Genomic DNA, 15,907 nt, shown 5'->3' on the forward strand with positions numbered 1-15,907 from the left:
CCGGGCTATGCAATATAGTATTGACGTCGAAGTGCTATCAGTGGACGGCTTGATCTCACACTTTGAATGTCTGCACGACACGATGCGCGAATTGCCCGCTGCCGACGATTTGAAGGGCTACTGTATTCCATCATCTCTACCCAACCCATCTACTTCTGTACTCTTCCCAACATCATTCGAGGTGTCTTGCAGTATTTGCGCTTTCAGCTGATTCGGAAAGACGCAGCATCGCCTTCCCAGCCGTAAGGCCCATCTACATCGGACGGACTACTGCACTACGGACGAGAACAATTATTATGCAGAGGATACAGGACGATTGCCTGGGCGAGCCTGCCGTGAGGGCATTCCTCGTCCTTTGTATCGATCCTCGCGTGTACACTACGCGTGAGCGTCGAATTTTTCAGTAGGCGCTTAACGACAGGCGCAGGACAATCGCTCGTAATTTCTGAACGACAGTTTTCATAAGGTATGTAGCATCCGCACTGTGTTCCTTGATCAGTGCATCATTAAGTAGCGAACTGACGTCTTACCCAGAATATGTCGCCGTTGCAGAAAGCTCCTCAGTCAACATGGGTACCTTATGCTCCAGTGTCAGTCATATCAACCGAACTGCGGTTTGCGTAAGGTATGGAGTATTATTTCCATATTCCTAGACACCTATCTGATATGATATTTCACAGAAATGTTACTCAGGATGCCATGGCGCGTCATTTGTGTTGAATATGCGTCAGCAGTTCAACCATAAAGATGCAAACCCCCAAGAGGAACATGGTGTTCCAGGCATATCGAGGATAACAACACGATGTCAGGATCGAGGCCACGATGGTACGCGTAGATGTCTAACGTCATATTCGCCGTTTCCGGAAATACTGGTCTGCTAATGGTCCGTACTGAAATGGGAACACACTGAGTCGCTTCACTCTCAAGGAACACAGCACCTCATTTACCGCTATATCTGCCTCCACAATCTATGGAATCGTCCTCGGTAAGTCCCCGACGCTTGTCTCTCTGACCGACGCTCGCATTATCCACTTACGTCTGGCGGACACTCTCTCGTGCCGGTGCAGGAACTGCGTTGAACAGACCTGCCACCCTTACTGCATACCTCGCCCTCACCGACGGAGAAGACGATAGGACATGAAACTTATTGTCTTCGCACATTCTGCGTAAGTCCTGTACGAACAAGGCATATGTGAGTATAACTCACTCCCCAAATGTACCACTCGCATCGAGCTCGTGGCCAACACGCATCTATTTAGTCACCTCCCTCGTTACCACCAAACAAAAGAAGCAGTAACGGCGTCGCTTTCTCGAGCCGCAGGGAATGCGTGGTGAACAACTGGACTTCGTGCCAAGCTCGTACGACAATAGTCACGGATGCTGTCCTTGGAGAAGAAGGCGGTGCCAGTAATGAAATATATTTTATTTGTGCGCAAGCATCGTGCGGATTCGACCTGGCTTTAGTCCGGACTCGTCTTCGACGGCAACGATCACGATGACACCCTGGGTAATGTTCCTGTGGAAGAATGCGTCACGTATGCATGTACGAATGCAGTGGTAATGCTCCATAATTTATGCGAACTGTAGGTCAATCCACGAGTTATGTTCTGGCGCCGGAGCACTTGCGAAAATCGAGGTGCACGGAGAGGAGGCTAGAGCACCTCTCCCGGACGAGTTTGCGGGCCCATTCTGCTCGTTGGAGAGCTGGGTGGGCTGAAAGGTGTCGATCATGGCTCGGAGGTGGGATATGAGTGCACCATGCTAGGTCTCGGGGCTGGGTCATAGCTTGAAGAGGGAAAAGCATCGAGAGATTGGCGGTGAAAAAGACGCACCGCGTGTCGCAAGACGGTCTTCTGGATGTTGCGACACGAGGATGTCCGTACATCCGTCGTCTCCACAAGCGGTGAGCGCCATCCGAGGTGTTTGTTACGCGGATAGTGCCGCTGCAGCGACGAACGCAGGCACGGACAGAGACGTACTGTCAAGCGACGCGATAGCTCCAAGTCCAAGAGCTTGGGAGACAGTCTCAGAATAGACAGCGAACGCACCTGGGTGCACGCAAACCCCGCTCCTGCACACGAGTCGATGGCGAACGTTTCTCCGCGCGGGACGTTGAGGCCCGGACGGAGAGGTGAGCAGGTCGGGCGGTGGCCGTGGAGACGAGGGAAGACGTGTCGCGGGCATTAATGGAGGAGAGGAGAGGGGTCGGTAGATCTGGAGACGAGTGCAGCCGCGTGGATGCTGAGCGCTGGTCGATCAAGGGCGGCGCGAAGAGGGAAAACGGAGGCCCGACGACGTGCTAGGTCGCAGGGAGGGTGCGGTACGCGCCCGGAGGCGAGAGAGCACAGCGGGAGGGCGCGCGGCTGGGCGGAGCGCAGGAGGACGCTGATTGGCCACACCCGAAGCCACGTGCCGATCGGACGCGGTGTCTCCGTTCTCGGCGAGGCTCAGAGTCTCAGGCGTTCAGTCGCGCCACCTATTTAAGAGGGACCTCACACTCCCTGAACTTCTCTCTCGCAAAGGGAAGGATGCGCCTGCGTCTGTCCCCGAGGTTCGCCGCGCTCGCGGCCGTCGTCTCCGCCGCGACCAGCGTGACTGCGCAGTCGAGCGCGGCGTCGTCGGCGGTGTCTTCGGCGGTGTCGTCCTCCGCGGCGTCCGCATCTGCCTCCGTGCTCTCCAGTGCGAGCGCCGTGTCCTCGATATCTCCTTCCGTGTCTGCCTCCGTTTCTGGGTCCGTCTCCGGCTCCAGCAGTGAGGCGTCTCCATCTGCGTCCAGCAGCGCTGCGTCGGCCTGTGCCTCTACTAGTAGTAGTGCCGCATCAGGCTCTGCCTCGAGCAGCGCTGCCTCGGTCTCCGGCTCGGTATCTGCGAGTGCTTCGATCTCGAGCAGCCTCGCGTCCGCTCCTTCCACCAGCGCTAGATCTGCTTCCGCTAGTAGTTGAAGCTTGTGGGGGTTATGTTTGGCTGGCGTGTCTATAGAGAAGATGAGAGAAGCGAGGGGGTTGTTGCCTAGGTAGAATAGACTTTACACAGTGGCGAGCGCAAAAACATGCAGCCTGTCATTGGCCTTACAACTGCCAGAAATGTGTTGAATGCCACACCAGGTTTATCCGGAAAGCAAGTTCTCAGCGAGTGAAATAAGGCTAACTTCCATGCCTCGAGAGTTCCATCCATCGACGTGCTATTCTTACAACAAGTACATGATCGCCACCAAAATGCCCCGTACGCGGCCAAACGTGATACATACAACACACAGCGCCAACAAGCATGATCTGTACAAATATGAGTGAGAAGGCAAGCACATGAGATTCAACGAAGGAAGTCGCACCCGATTGATTACGCAGTTCTGCACAAACAATCACGCGAGCATCCGCAACTATGTTTCAAGTTGCATGCGCACCCACCTCCATTTTTGCATGCGGCGTAGGAACATCTCCCAGCTACGCAAAGTCAGCCTAGAAATATTCGAGGACCGATATGACGATAATAACCATGCGCTGGCACGGAAGCTGAACTATCGTCCGTAGTCTCCGTTATATCTTTGCTGCCTGTGGCAGCAGATGCGGAGTGTCGCTCGGCCTCATTGGAGGGTTGGGCATCAGCGGAGGTTTCTGTGGATGACATGAGTCTGCTGCCTGTACAAGACATCCATCAGCGACTTGATATGGATCTGGAAAGTAATGAGATGCTTACGAGTGAAGTATCGACTTGAGGACGAAAAGATCTGTAGGCAGGGGGTACAGTGAACACGTTTTCAGATGGACGACGATGACGTGAGTGTCCTTACAAGCAGTTCACGGGATGAGCACGGAAAGGATGGACGTGGAGACTGGAGGCGAGATGCGAGCTTGACGGGCTTCTTTTATATCCTTCGCCCATCTAGCTTCGCCACCTTGGGTTTGCCGCCAACGAACCACTGGCATGGCATAGAACTGGGTTCAGTCCAACTGCAAACAGTTTCAGGACATATTTGCCCTGAATCCGTCTGCATATAGATCAGCGGAGCTGATGCTTCCCAAATCCACAGTAGGACATCTATGAGCTTTGTAGAGAGGACCGAAGGGGCATGGGAAATTCTCCTGGTCCTCACACTGGCATGGCATAGAACTAGGTTCAGTCCAACTGCAAACAGTTTCAGGACATGTTTGCCCTGAATCCGTCTGCATATAGATCAGCAGAGCTGATGCTTCCCAAATCCACAGTAGGACATCTATGAGCTTTGTAGAGAGGACCGAAGGGGCATGGGAAATTCTGCTGGTCCTCACAATGTGGCACTCCCCGATATATTGTGATGCACAGTATACAAGATAGGGCGTTGTCCGCTCATCTTTTAAGGATTCATATCACCATCGATGAGTACTGAGTAGTCACTCCGGCGATCCACTGCGCGCTCACCGGGTGAAAATATACGAACTATTGGTCATAGCACAACGGGATACTAGAGAAACTTTTCCGGTCGAGTGGCTGAATGCAGTGATATCGCTGGTGAGAACACTGATGCATTTTGTGCTCTGCAAGTATTCAAGCTTTCGAGGAATTTTTTAATTCCGATGCGTGGTAAGTGGAGCAAGCGTAAAGGGAAAGAGCAACGACTTATCTGCTTACCTACATGCAGCCTTGAATGAGTTAAGTATGAGTAGCTCGACGAAATCGCCACATCTTGCCCCGCGAGTTTGATGGTGAGTCTGTCGACCAGGCCGCTGGCAGGTCCCGCGGCGCACGAAGCATACCCAAACGGACCGGACTCTTCTCAGTCAGGTGAAGGGCGCCAACACGGAACTTACGGCACACTAGTGCTGATCTTCTCGATATAATTATACCGTCACGACCTCCGAGAACAAGGATATCCAATTGAGTCACATGGGCAAACTCACAGGCCAATGTCCTACGTCGTTGGTAGAGCCAGTGAATCAACATCTATGCAGACTTGGGAGTTGCCGTGATGCCAAACCAATTGATGTGCAAGTACCTTTTCCGAAGTGTGGGGCCTTGGTTCTGAATATGGCCACAGACAGACCCTTCATGAACCGCATCGATTTATCCGTGCGAAGGTAACGTTGCCCCAAACGTGCAGGTGACGTCGCTTTCAAGGCATCCGCGAAGGAAATTTGCACCATAAGAACTTGGAACAGCCTGAAAACGACATATAAGCAGAGAGTTACGGTGATAACGAGAAGCGCTAACTTTGTGAAGGGGGAGTTCAATATTGAAGCCAACCGTGACGCTGATCCAATGCTGACCACTTCAGTACGAGAGAAGTGATTCCTGTACAACATTAGCTCCCCCCTCTCACATGCTCTAGGTTTTGCTTGCGCAAAAGATGCATAGGTAGTCCGTATTGGTCCGCACTGTGTTTGTCGGGCCTAAAAGAATGGCACGCTGAGACTTTCCGAGTGGGTAGAGTGTCGAGAACCGACACTGACAGAGATGTCATTGCGCGCTGGCCCGCTACTTCTAGTGCTTCCGACAGAGGGATCCACTCCATGTCGTCTCCCAAAGGAATTATAGCTACCCTTCATGCTCTGGATATCCTTATCTTCGGAGACTTTATACCTCCGCACTTGTTCTGCGCCATGTGGTCCGATCTGTGGCTCAATGCATGCTGGCACAATCAGGGATCTGTCTTCACAGCAGAAACAAAGGCATTTGCGAATTCGAATGGTTTTCTCCGAGCTCACCAGGGTTCAATTGAGCACTGGGCCCAATCGTCTGTGCTACAAGGTCAGTCGGGCAGTTCAAAAATGGCGAGAGGATCGTGAGCACTGTACTCCTTGGCATATATACCGCAGCGTTGAGTCATTCCCTACTAGTTTGTTCTGTTGCGCCACGCAATTGGACTCCGAGTCTCATTTCTCGAAGCTTACACGGAGAATCGTCTGTGAGCATGGCCGAGCGAGGCTCTGCCCCTAGTACCCACTGGATGCATAGATCCTGTTGGAACAAATGCTTAAGCTTCGAAATTGAAGAGCAAGGATGGCACTATTTCTATGATACCGACAATGGAAATGCGGCCTGATTGTACATGTGTGCCAGCATGCATCAAGCCACACGGTATGGAAGCAAGCGCGAATGAGTGAACACTGGACTCGGCACGAGGCCATAGGCCTCAGTCCTCTGCTATAGTTGCAATCGTACTTACATAGATGGCGCAGAAGCTGTGTGTATGACGAATCATAGCATCTCATTTTCCGTGCTCCTGTGACCGTCGGAACACCTTGGCTTCCGCCTTCGTGAATTCTCAGTGCCAGGTGCACTCAATTGCAACGTATGCGAGGTTCTACTTGATTTACATTTCCCTTGCGCGGCCCCGGCAGAGATCATTACGATCTTGCGCGATTTATGCGTGATGGGCCAACCTATCTCAAGAGTGCCATTCAATATTCAACCGCGAAGCGAAATGCAAATTTCTCGAAGTTACACTCCCCTAGTCTCCCAAAGGCAGACTGACACTCTGCTTCAACCTTCCTCAGGATATCCGTGTCTCACTCCCCCTTCCCTTGTTGGCAGCCTGTGTGTCATAACTTTCTGGATGTATCGCATTCACTCATCCTGGACCACCCCGATCATTACTGTCTTAGGTTTCTCGGTGCGTGGTCCTTGTTCTTTGCAATGCTCATGCGGAACTTAGTCTGCTTCTCGATATTCCAGAGTGATGGATGCCTTCAGTGGTATGACACCAGAGAAGCTGACAACATAGTCTGGACTCTGGATTGAGATACCTCATGGAGGATGTGACCCCACTGTTGACAAGGACGTCTTCACAACTTTGAACGGTATCCCATGGCCACGTACTCGACATTGTCGTGAGTATTTGGCTAGGAGCGAACAGTCAATTCGCAGTGGTGAGTTCGTATGCACACCATGACAATAAGATGTGCAGATTACTTCGGCTTCGATTGTCGGAGGATGGTCCTTAACAGACAGAGAGCGCAGGATTGTCTCCATGTCCAGTCACAGACTGCTTTCCAAAACTAAGTGACGCATCTTTCCCTACAAAGCCTCAGGCATCCCACCTTCCGCCGAGTAATGAGATGTTTTTGCGTGGTTATGCAAGACGAAGCAACGTGCTTTGCCACCTGCAGTTTGTTCTCATTCATTCCCCAGATGACCAGCCTCGTGAAGCGACTCGAGCCCGATATTCCACGGTGAGGGTGTACGCTCTCTTGCAGATTGTGACGTTGAACCATCACTGACTACTGTCTTTCCAGAGCCAGTATTACTTTATGGAACCTGGCGCGCAATGTCCTGTTACACAGAATCTATGAAACCTCCTTTTGGGGGCATTTATTTCCAATCACAGGGTACATCCACCGGTACGGAGCTCATTCTCGACTCACACTTCCCTGTCAAGCAATGTACAGGGAACATGCCAGGATTGGGGAGTAGGTTCCAAGGAACTCTTATTGTACGCATTCTCCATTTATCCCATTCTGCTTCATCGCCCATGTGTACTCGATTGATTGCTCATTCGAAGAATGTTCGCTCGCGGAACTTCGCAATTATAGCTATAAAACCTCGTCTCGAGCGCACCTACTGCCAGATACAGCGGTGCGGAGCACATGTTCACGGCCTGACGTTATAACGGCTCTCAACCCACACCTCGTCCAATGGCATACAGAGAACATTCCGGGGTTGGGGACTCTCACTGTAGAATTCAAGGGGCCTTTCGCATAGGCATTCAACGTTCACGTGATACCAATCCGGGCAGAGTTCACTATGGTCCGTGGGCGGTCTTTGGTAGATTATTCATTTGTTCTGGGAAATGTTTACTCAGGGAACTTCATGCTTCGCAGTCATGGCTACACCTATAAGAAAGTCCCCAAGAGCAGAGCATGTCCTTCATACCCCCACCAGGTAGTACCAACGTCGTCGTCCACATCTTGCAGTCATGTCTCTTTCTGTTGAAGCCCGCCATCTCTACATCGAAAGCCTGGATATTCCCGAGGGTGCTTCCACCAGAGTCTCCAAAGGCTCCTCCGCTGCTGTCAATGGTGGCTCGGTGGATACATTTGTTGGAGGCTTATCGGGGCTCAACAAGGTCAGCATTGTATAATAGATGAGATCCCTCTTTCTCATTGTCTACTGGATAGGAGGACGTCCTGAATTCCACTCTGCTTGCCCAACTCTCTGCTAACCAGGCTGCCGGTGGGGACCGAATTCGATGGTACAATAAGTACAGGGAAGTCCTCGAGAATATCGGATGGGTCGTCCAAGACTTCACGTACGTACACAGCACTACTTCCCTGTAATTGTCTTATATCGGGCATCTTGGATGTAGGTTCAAAGAACTCGATAATGCCACCGCTCACGGTTCCGTGGATCAAGCCATCATTGCTATTCTGAAGTCCTATCTCAGTCATACAGCACTCGCTGATTTCAAGGCTACGATTGACGCCATGAAGAAACCCGCGAACAACAACGCTAACAAGTTGTTCGAAATGAATGCCTGGAAGGGGCAGGAAAGTGACTTCCAGCTTGGTGTAGCCTCGTGCGTACCGTGTTTGGATGTCAGGCTACCGTATAATGACTTACGTGAACTCGTCAATTTTACCTTGCAGTGCATCTCACGACGATGTCCAGTTTCGTATTGGATCCTTCACTTACCAGGCTCAGGGGTCCCAGAACGACGTCCTCTTCTTCAAATTCGGGCATGATCATGTCAAGTTCATGTACTGTATGTTACGAGGTACCCTTTGCATAATCATTGACCTCATGGATGGTGAAGCCACACAGAACATGGTGTTGAACTTGAAAGTCTACGAGAAGGTCAGGGCGGCGGTGAACCAAAAGCTTGGCTCCCACGTCAAGAGTTACATCGACGGACTGAAACTCTGAGCCTGATCCCTGCACTTGCGTGGAGTTCTCAGAGCTTTCAATCTGCACGGCACCTTGGGTAACAGGGAACAGTACCTTGGAATGAGCGAGCATATTTTTGAACAGGCGTGTTGTACTATTAATTGATGTATACAGTTGTCTTCTGAATGAGACATAGCCTTCGGCTCCGATGCTAGGTGAAATTAGTTGCTTTCTGACGCCGGGGGGGGGGAGCCCACAGCCTGCGGTAGTGGTTACTGTAGGTTCATCCTACGAGTAGTAGTATGGAATCTGTAAGCCTTACTGATGTGCAGACCCCACCGGATTTGCAGCATGGTTTCCATCGGGCACTTCTCAGGCCACCTTACAAGAATCGTTCCGCATGAAATGCTGTGGTTTTTTGCATCAACATCGTTGTACTTCCGGCACCATTCATTCTTGTCGTCTCCATCAAACTGGTCGGCTGCAAGCTGGGCAAGCAATATGGAATTCAAGACGTCCTCCTATTAAGGTAGATAATGAGGAAGAAAGGATCTCGTCAGTTTAACTGCTTGTTCTGTCATCCCCACTAGACCCGAGTAAGCAGATACTTTCTTGGAACAGAATACCTATTACCAGGTGCAGCAGTGTCCAAGTCATTGGCTCCAATTGGTACGAATCTCCCTCATTTAGTGCTCGCTCCAAGTTCAACTCTTTCCCTCGTAAGCAAGTACGGGGCCGATCGCGTTCGTTTGTCCGAGTCCTGGTACGCCCGATCGTCGATGTGTCTGAGACGGGTTTCTCTCAGCGTGGGGCCTTCTGCAGCTCAGCTGCGTTAGACCTCCGCTTTCACAACAGCGGCCGAAAGCCGCATCAACCAAGCGCGCGGATATAACTGAGCTGTACGTTCTCCACGGCTTTCCCACAGCGACGCCAACAATTCTCCTCCATGCCCGCCCGTCCACAGTCCTCCTACCGTCACCGCCGCCCCTCGTCCGCAGGCGTCGAACGCGCACCCCTCCCATCAGACGTACGCCCGTGTCATCTGCAGCCGGTAGACAGCGAGCCCGCACACGTACCATAGCGATCGGCACGCCCCCCGCCCCCCGCCCGCGCCCGCGCTGACGTCCCACGCAGGACCGCTCTGAACGAAATATATTTTTTTCGACGCGGTGCGTTGATGCCTGAGGGGATTGGAGACACACCCCGCGCCCTGAGCAGGTCCGGCTGCTGGTTGCGGTGGTGCGCACTTGGGTGATGAGAATGCGGGAGATGTATTGGTGGTAGCTATGATGTATGTATGTACGGGATGGGCACGCGTGTAGAGAGAGCGGTGCGCCGATGCGCGAAGGCGCGGGGTTGCGGGTGATGGGATTGTGTGGTGGGAGTGCCGTGCAGCGTAGAGCTCGAGAAGGTGCTCAAGCCGAGGTACTGGCTCCGAGCTGGTGTGCACCGTCTTCTGCGAGAGAGCGCGCGGGGGCTTGTGACAAATGCGGAAGGGGCGGGGCGCGGTTGCACTGGCAAAGTAGAGAAGACGGCGGTGCGATGGTGGAGCCCGCGCGAGAGTGCCGCAGAATGTATGCGCGGAGCTAGTGGTGCTCTACGATGCGCGCGATGACGTGGGCATGTGCCAACGCGGACTCACCTGCGAACGACGGCCCCGCGTGGAGCTCTGCCCTGGAGACCGTGCGCATCGAGGTCGGTGCCGAGCAGACAGGGAGTGGCGAAAACGCGAGGAGGTCTTGCAGGGGGAATGATAAATCTTACCTTGTACTTACGATGTCGATATCGCATCTTCGTCTTACAAATTCGCGCCGGCTGACGTCTCCGCACTGTGAGTGCCTTCTGTGCGGCGAACCGACCGAGCTGCAGACCTTGATGTGTGCGTCCTGCTGCGCGTGTACGCGTGTATTGCAGACTCTTCCACCGTCCGAGTGTTCGCGCGTCTGGGGTAAAGAACGAACGCGGCGATCTGCGAGCGCACGTCGAGCACTTTGCAGCGCGCCAGACATGCGAGCCGTTTTTGTTGCAGTCGAACGAGCGCACGCGAATCTCCTGCGTCGGGCAAGCCGGAGTGAAGGAGGAGGAAAGGAAGATTCGTGCTGGCCAGGGCAGGAACGCAAAATGACGCGAGGGGGTAGACGAGCGTACCGCGGAGAGTACGCGTCGTGTGGGCAGTCGACAGCTAATCCGCTGAAAACCGATACGCACGGTGCCGCGGCTATGTCTTCTCTCCTGGACGTGTCTTGTGGGCCCATTCTGCAGGTAGGGGTGTCGACATGGGCGGCGAGGCGTCGACGACCGCTCGGGGCTGCGTTGTGACTGCGCCACGTCAGGTCGCGGGACTGGGTTACGGCTTGAGGGGGGATGAGCATCGAGAGACTGGCAGTGAAAAAGACGCACCGCGTGTCGCGAGCGTCTGCTGGACGTTGCGATGCGAGGGTGTCGTCCGTCGTCTGCGCAAGCGGGAAGCGCCATCCGAGGTGTCTGCTACGCGGACAGTGCGCCCGCAGCGACGAATGCAGCCACGGAGAAGGAGGCGAGAGATGTCAGCGAAGCGAGCACGCGGGAGACCTTGGCAGGAGGGTCCCACGCAGGCGAGGGAAGACGTGTCGCGGGCAATGGAGCTGTCGACCTTGGTGGATGGTGAGCGGAGGAGTCGGTCAGGAGGCGATTGTCGCCGCGTGGATGCTGGTGGATCGAGGGCGGCGCGAAGAGCAAAAACGGAGGAACAGGGGGAAGGGTTAACATCGCAGCTGGAGAAGCACGGAAGCGAGATACCGATTTGACATCAACAGAAGCGAAGAACGCACGGAAATAGCACGCACGGGCTTGGCGTCGCGGTTCGAGACAGCGCATACTGTGGGTGAGCGAGCAGAGCAGACCAACGACGCGCTCGGTCGCACGGAGGGTGCGATCTGCACGGACGCGAGAACGCGACGGTGGGAGGACTGGAAGGGCGGAGGGCGGGAGGACGCTGATTGGGCAGAGGAGCGGCCACGTGCCGCCGATCGGACGCGGTGTCTCGACGCGCGCCGCTGCTGTGCGTTCTCGGCGAGGCTCAGAGTCTCATGCGCTCGTTACTGGCCGTCGCGCCACCTATAAGAGGGGCTCCACCCATCCTCCGAGCTTCTCCCGAGGGCCTCTCTCGCTTTGCGCCCGCTCGCTACCTCACACTCTCTAAGCTTCTCTCTCGCAAAGGGAAGGATGCGCCTGCGTCTGTCCCCGAGGTTCGCCGCGCTCGCGGCCGTCGTCTCGGCCGCGACCGGCGTGACTGCGCAATCGAGCGCGGCGTCGTCGTCGTCGGCGGTGTCTTCGGCGGTGTCATCGTCCGCGGCGTCCGCATCTGCCTCCGTGCTGTCCAGCACGAGCGCCGTGTCCTCGATCTCTTCTTCCGTGTCTGCCTCCGTTTCTGGGTCCGTCTCCGCCTCCAGCAGTGACGCGTCTCCACCTGCATCCAGCAGCGCTGCGTCGGCCTCTGCGTCCAGTAGTGCCGCATCAGGGTCTGCCTCGAGCAGCGCTGCGTCGGTCTCCGCCTCGGTATCTGCGAGTGCTTCGATCTCGAGCAGCCTCGCGTCCGCTCCTTCTACCAGCGCCGGATCTGCTTCCGCCAGCAGTTCCTCATCCTCGTCCATCACCACCGCCCCTCCCTCCTCCTCAAGTACCGTAGCACACACCGTCGGCGGCTCCTACAACAGCGGATCCGGCACAGAGAGTGGTGAGTTTCTATCTCTCTCTCAATCCTGAGATGCCTCTCACCGGCGCAGGCTGGCTCACATGGCCGATCTCCTCGTACACCTTCGCGTCCTTCCCCGTGGTGACCCAAACCCCGATCCCGGGGGTGTACCAGGTGTCTTCGCCCTCCGAGCCCCCTCCGGTGGACAACGCGGGGGCGTGCGTGGTACCAGACTTCGACTACGCATGGGGGGCGGCATACGAGCAGGCGGAGGCGTTCGTGGCGGGGCTGACGGTGGAGGAGAAGGTGAACGTGAGCACCGGGGTCGGGTGGGAGAACGGGCGGTGCGTGGGCAACATCGGGCCCGTCGCGGGCTTCGGCGGGCTCTGCCTCGAGGACTCCCCGCTCGGCGTGCGCGACACGGACTTCAACACGGCGTTCCCCGCGGGCATCACCGTCGCCTCCACGTGGAACCGCACGGCGATGCGCCTCCGCGGGCTCCAGATGGGCCAGGAGTTCAAGGGCAAGGGCGTGCATGTCGCCCTTGGCCCGATGATCAATATGGGCCGCGTACAGCAGGCGGGAAGGAATTGGGAGGGGTTCGGCGCGGATCCGTTCTTGACTGGCGAGGCGGCGTATGAGACCGTGCTCGGGTTGCAGCAGGCGGGCGTGCAGGCGTGTGCGAAGCATTACATTGACTAGTGGGTATTCAGTTCTTCGTGGATGTATGCTGACTGTCCTCCAGCGAGCAGGAGTACAAGCGCACGCAGGAGTCGTCCGAGGTGGACGACCAGACGGAGCACGAGATCTACCTGCGCCCGTTCCTGCGCAGCGTCATGGCCGGCGTAGCGAGCGTGATGTGCAGCTACAGTGGGTGTCCGTGTTCGCGTTCTGCATCATCGCTGACCCCCACGCAGACTTGATCAACGATACGTACGCGTGCGAGAACGACCGGACGCTGAACCAGCTGCTCAAGGGCGAGCTCGGGTTCCGCGGGTACGTCATGTCCGACTGGGGCGCGCAGATGTCCACGCTCGCCGCCGTCGCCGGCCTCGATGTTCGTCTCCCCTTGCGCTCGTGCGGATCGATGCTGACTCCGATGCAGATGTCCATGGCGGGCGACATCTACCTCGGGTCGGGCACGTCCTATTGGGGCCAGAACCTGACGGACTACGTGAACAACGGCACGATCCCGCTCTCGCGCCTGGACGACATGGCGACGCGCATCATAGCGTCCTACTACTTCCTCGACCAGGCGTACTGGTACCCGAACGGTGCGTGCCCCCTTCGATGCTGATGCCGCGCGGACGCTGACGGAGGGTGTGTGCAGTGAGCTTCAACGCGTTCTACCCGTACGACGAGACGCAGAACCTGCACGTCGATGTGGAGGCGGACCACTACAAGCTCGTGCGTGAGATCGGCGCGCAGGGCGCGGTGCTACTCAAGAACACGAACGGCGCTCTCCCGCTCAACAAGCCGCGCAGCATCGTCCTCATCGGTACGCAGCTGTCTCCTCCATTGATATATTGCTCACGAGCTTCTGTAGGCCAGGATGCGGGCGACGCCCCGATGGGCCCGAATGGCTACTCTGACCGCGGCGGCGACGACGGTGTCCTTGCAATGGGCTGGGGCTCCGGCACTGACAACTATCCGTACCTGATCTCTCCGCTTGACGCCATCCAAGAACGCGCGCGCGAGGATGGCACCACCGTATCGTGGTGGCTCCTCGATTGGAATACAGCTGGCGCGGCACAGGCGGCGGTGCAGTTCGACGCTGCGGTGCGCGGGCTGACTTTGGCTGGCTCTTCATGAAACTCAATGTGTTGTCAGATCGTCTTCGCCAACGCCGACTCGGGCGAAGGGTACATCACTGTTGACGGCAACACGGGCGACCGGTATGCACCACTCTGCTATGACAGGGGGCAAAGCTGACGTGTTGGCGCGCTGTGTGCAGGAACAACATGTCGCTGTGGAACAACGCGGACAACCTCATCTCGGCCGTCGCCGCGGTGAACAACAACACCATCGTCGTCGCGCACTCCGTCGGCGCGTGCATCATCGAGGACTGGGTCGACAACCCGAACGTCACCGCTGTGCGTGTCTGCGCCTTGCACCTCAACTGTGTTTGCTGACGCGGGTGCGCTGCAGTTGATCTGGGCGAACCTCCCCGGCCAGGAAGCGGGGAACTCGCTCGTGGACGTGCTCTACGGTGCGGTGAACCCGTCCGGCCGCCTGCCGTACACGATGGCGAAGAGCCCGTCCGACTATGGTACGAGCCTCACCGGGGGCGGTGACGCGAGCACTATCATCAGCATCCCGTACACCGAGGGCATCTTCCTCGACTACCGCCACTTCGACACCGTCAGTTCTTCCCTTCCCGCCCTTGATTCTAATAGTGTTGCTGACACGTTTGGTGCAGTACAACATCACCCCGCGGTACGAGTTCGGCTACGGGCTGTCGTACACGCGCTTTGGGTTCTGGAACGCCGCCGCGACGCGGGTGCCCGGGTACGACTGGGAGTACAGCGGCCTCGAGCAGGAGTGGGACGACGGCGTGCCCACGCCGGACGTCGAGGGCGCGTCCGTCGCGATATACCTCCACCGGCCGGTGATCCAGATCCAGTTCGAGGTGCAGAACCTCGGGGACATCCCCGGCACGGAGGTGCGGCGTCTTCTTCCCATTCTCTATCTCTCCCCCGCTGACGCCGCGCAGATCCCGCAGGTGTACGTGCACTTCCCGCCGGCGGCCGGCCAGCCGCCGTCGCAGCTCAAGGGCTTCGACGCGGTGTACCTCTGGCCGGGCGAGGTGCAGACGGTGACGATCTCGCTGTCGCGCTACGACCTCTCCGTGTGGAACGTCGCCGCGCAGGGCTGGCAGAGGCCCGCGGGCACGTTCGCGTACTCGGTCGGCGCGAGCAGCCGGGACTTCCGCCTGAACGGCACGCTCCCGCTCTGATCCCGCCGTGCGACCAAAAATTGATTGTTGTGTTATTATACCTCCTAGAGGACTGACTGACTGACTGACTGTGTGTAACTGACGATTTGCACCGCTGTTTTTTTTTGGTTACGAACTGTTACATTTTCAAGTTTGCGTTTTACTGACTTTCTGCTAAAATCGCGTCGCGTATCTAGATCGGTATCGTCTAGATAGATGGATCGCTTGTTCACGTCCGCTTTTTGTACACTGACTGTTCGATAACTGCACCCACATGGACCCGGTTCGGACTTTAGATACTCCATACCATTTGTGCATGTCTCGGTCTGTTGTTTTTTGCGTTGCTGCAATGTGACTTTTCAGGACCGTGTCTGAGAAACGAGCAGATTTCCTCTGTCCTTGGAACGTACGGAGAGGATGAGCGTAGACACTGTGTGCCCGGAAGTTGGTGAAAAGCCCGAACTTCGTTCACTAGATATCTTCGGTTACTACTTTACATATGG

At 56.0% G+C, this 15,907-nt stretch overlaps 4 protein-coding genes across 4 annotated transcripts; 2 read left to right on the plus strand and 2 right to left on the minus strand.

Moving 5' to 3' along the window:
- Positions 1 to 2,476: 2,476 nt before the first annotated feature.
- SCP_1004890 (hypothetical protein) lies at positions 2,477 to 3,063 on the minus strand (the record flags this gene model as incomplete). Its single annotated transcript, XM_027762354.1, has 2 exons — positions 2,477 to 2,973; positions 3,030 to 3,063. 2 exons carry the CDS (start codon positions 3,061 to 3,063, stop codon positions 2,477 to 2,479), a joined length of 531 nt encoding a protein of 176 aa, XP_027618155.1.
- Positions 3,064 to 7,888: 4,825 nt separating this feature from the next.
- Positions 7,889 to 8,835, plus strand: SCP_1004900 (hypothetical protein; the record flags this gene model as incomplete). The annotated part of the gene is made up of 5 exons (XM_027762355.1): positions 7,889 to 8,038; positions 8,091 to 8,221; positions 8,279 to 8,488; positions 8,559 to 8,674; positions 8,726 to 8,835. The coding sequence occupies 5 exons, from the start codon at positions 7,889 to 7,891 to the stop codon at positions 8,833 to 8,835; spliced, it is 717 nt and encodes a 238-aa protein (XP_027618156.1).
- Positions 8,836 to 11,283: 2,448 nt separating this feature from the next.
- Positions 11,284 to 11,652, minus strand: SCP_1004910 (hypothetical protein; the record flags this gene model as incomplete). The annotated part of the gene is made up of 2 exons (XM_027762356.1): positions 11,284 to 11,549; positions 11,622 to 11,652. 2 exons carry the CDS (start codon positions 11,650 to 11,652, stop codon positions 11,284 to 11,286), a joined length of 297 nt encoding a protein of 98 aa, XP_027618157.1.
- A 348-nt stretch (positions 11,653 to 12,000) lies between these two features.
- Positions 12,001 to 15,425, plus strand: SCP_1004920 (Probable beta-glucosidase; the record flags this gene model as incomplete). Its single annotated transcript, XM_027762357.1, has 12 exons — positions 12,001 to 12,511; positions 12,561 to 13,170; positions 13,215 to 13,339; positions 13,387 to 13,526; positions 13,575 to 13,743; positions 13,800 to 13,967; positions 14,016 to 14,248; positions 14,300 to 14,364; positions 14,424 to 14,562; positions 14,618 to 14,830; positions 14,889 to 15,131; positions 15,183 to 15,425. 12 exons carry the CDS (start codon positions 12,001 to 12,003, stop codon positions 15,423 to 15,425), a joined length of 2,859 nt encoding a protein of 952 aa, XP_027618158.1.
- Positions 15,426 to 15,907: the final 482 nt, after the last annotated feature.

Source organism: Sparassis crispa, assembly GCF_003851025.1.
Source record: "Sparassis crispa DNA, contig_000009F, whole genome shotgun sequence".
Lineage (NCBI taxonomy): Eukaryota > Fungi > Basidiomycota > Agaricomycetes > Polyporales > Sparassidaceae > Sparassis > Sparassis crispa.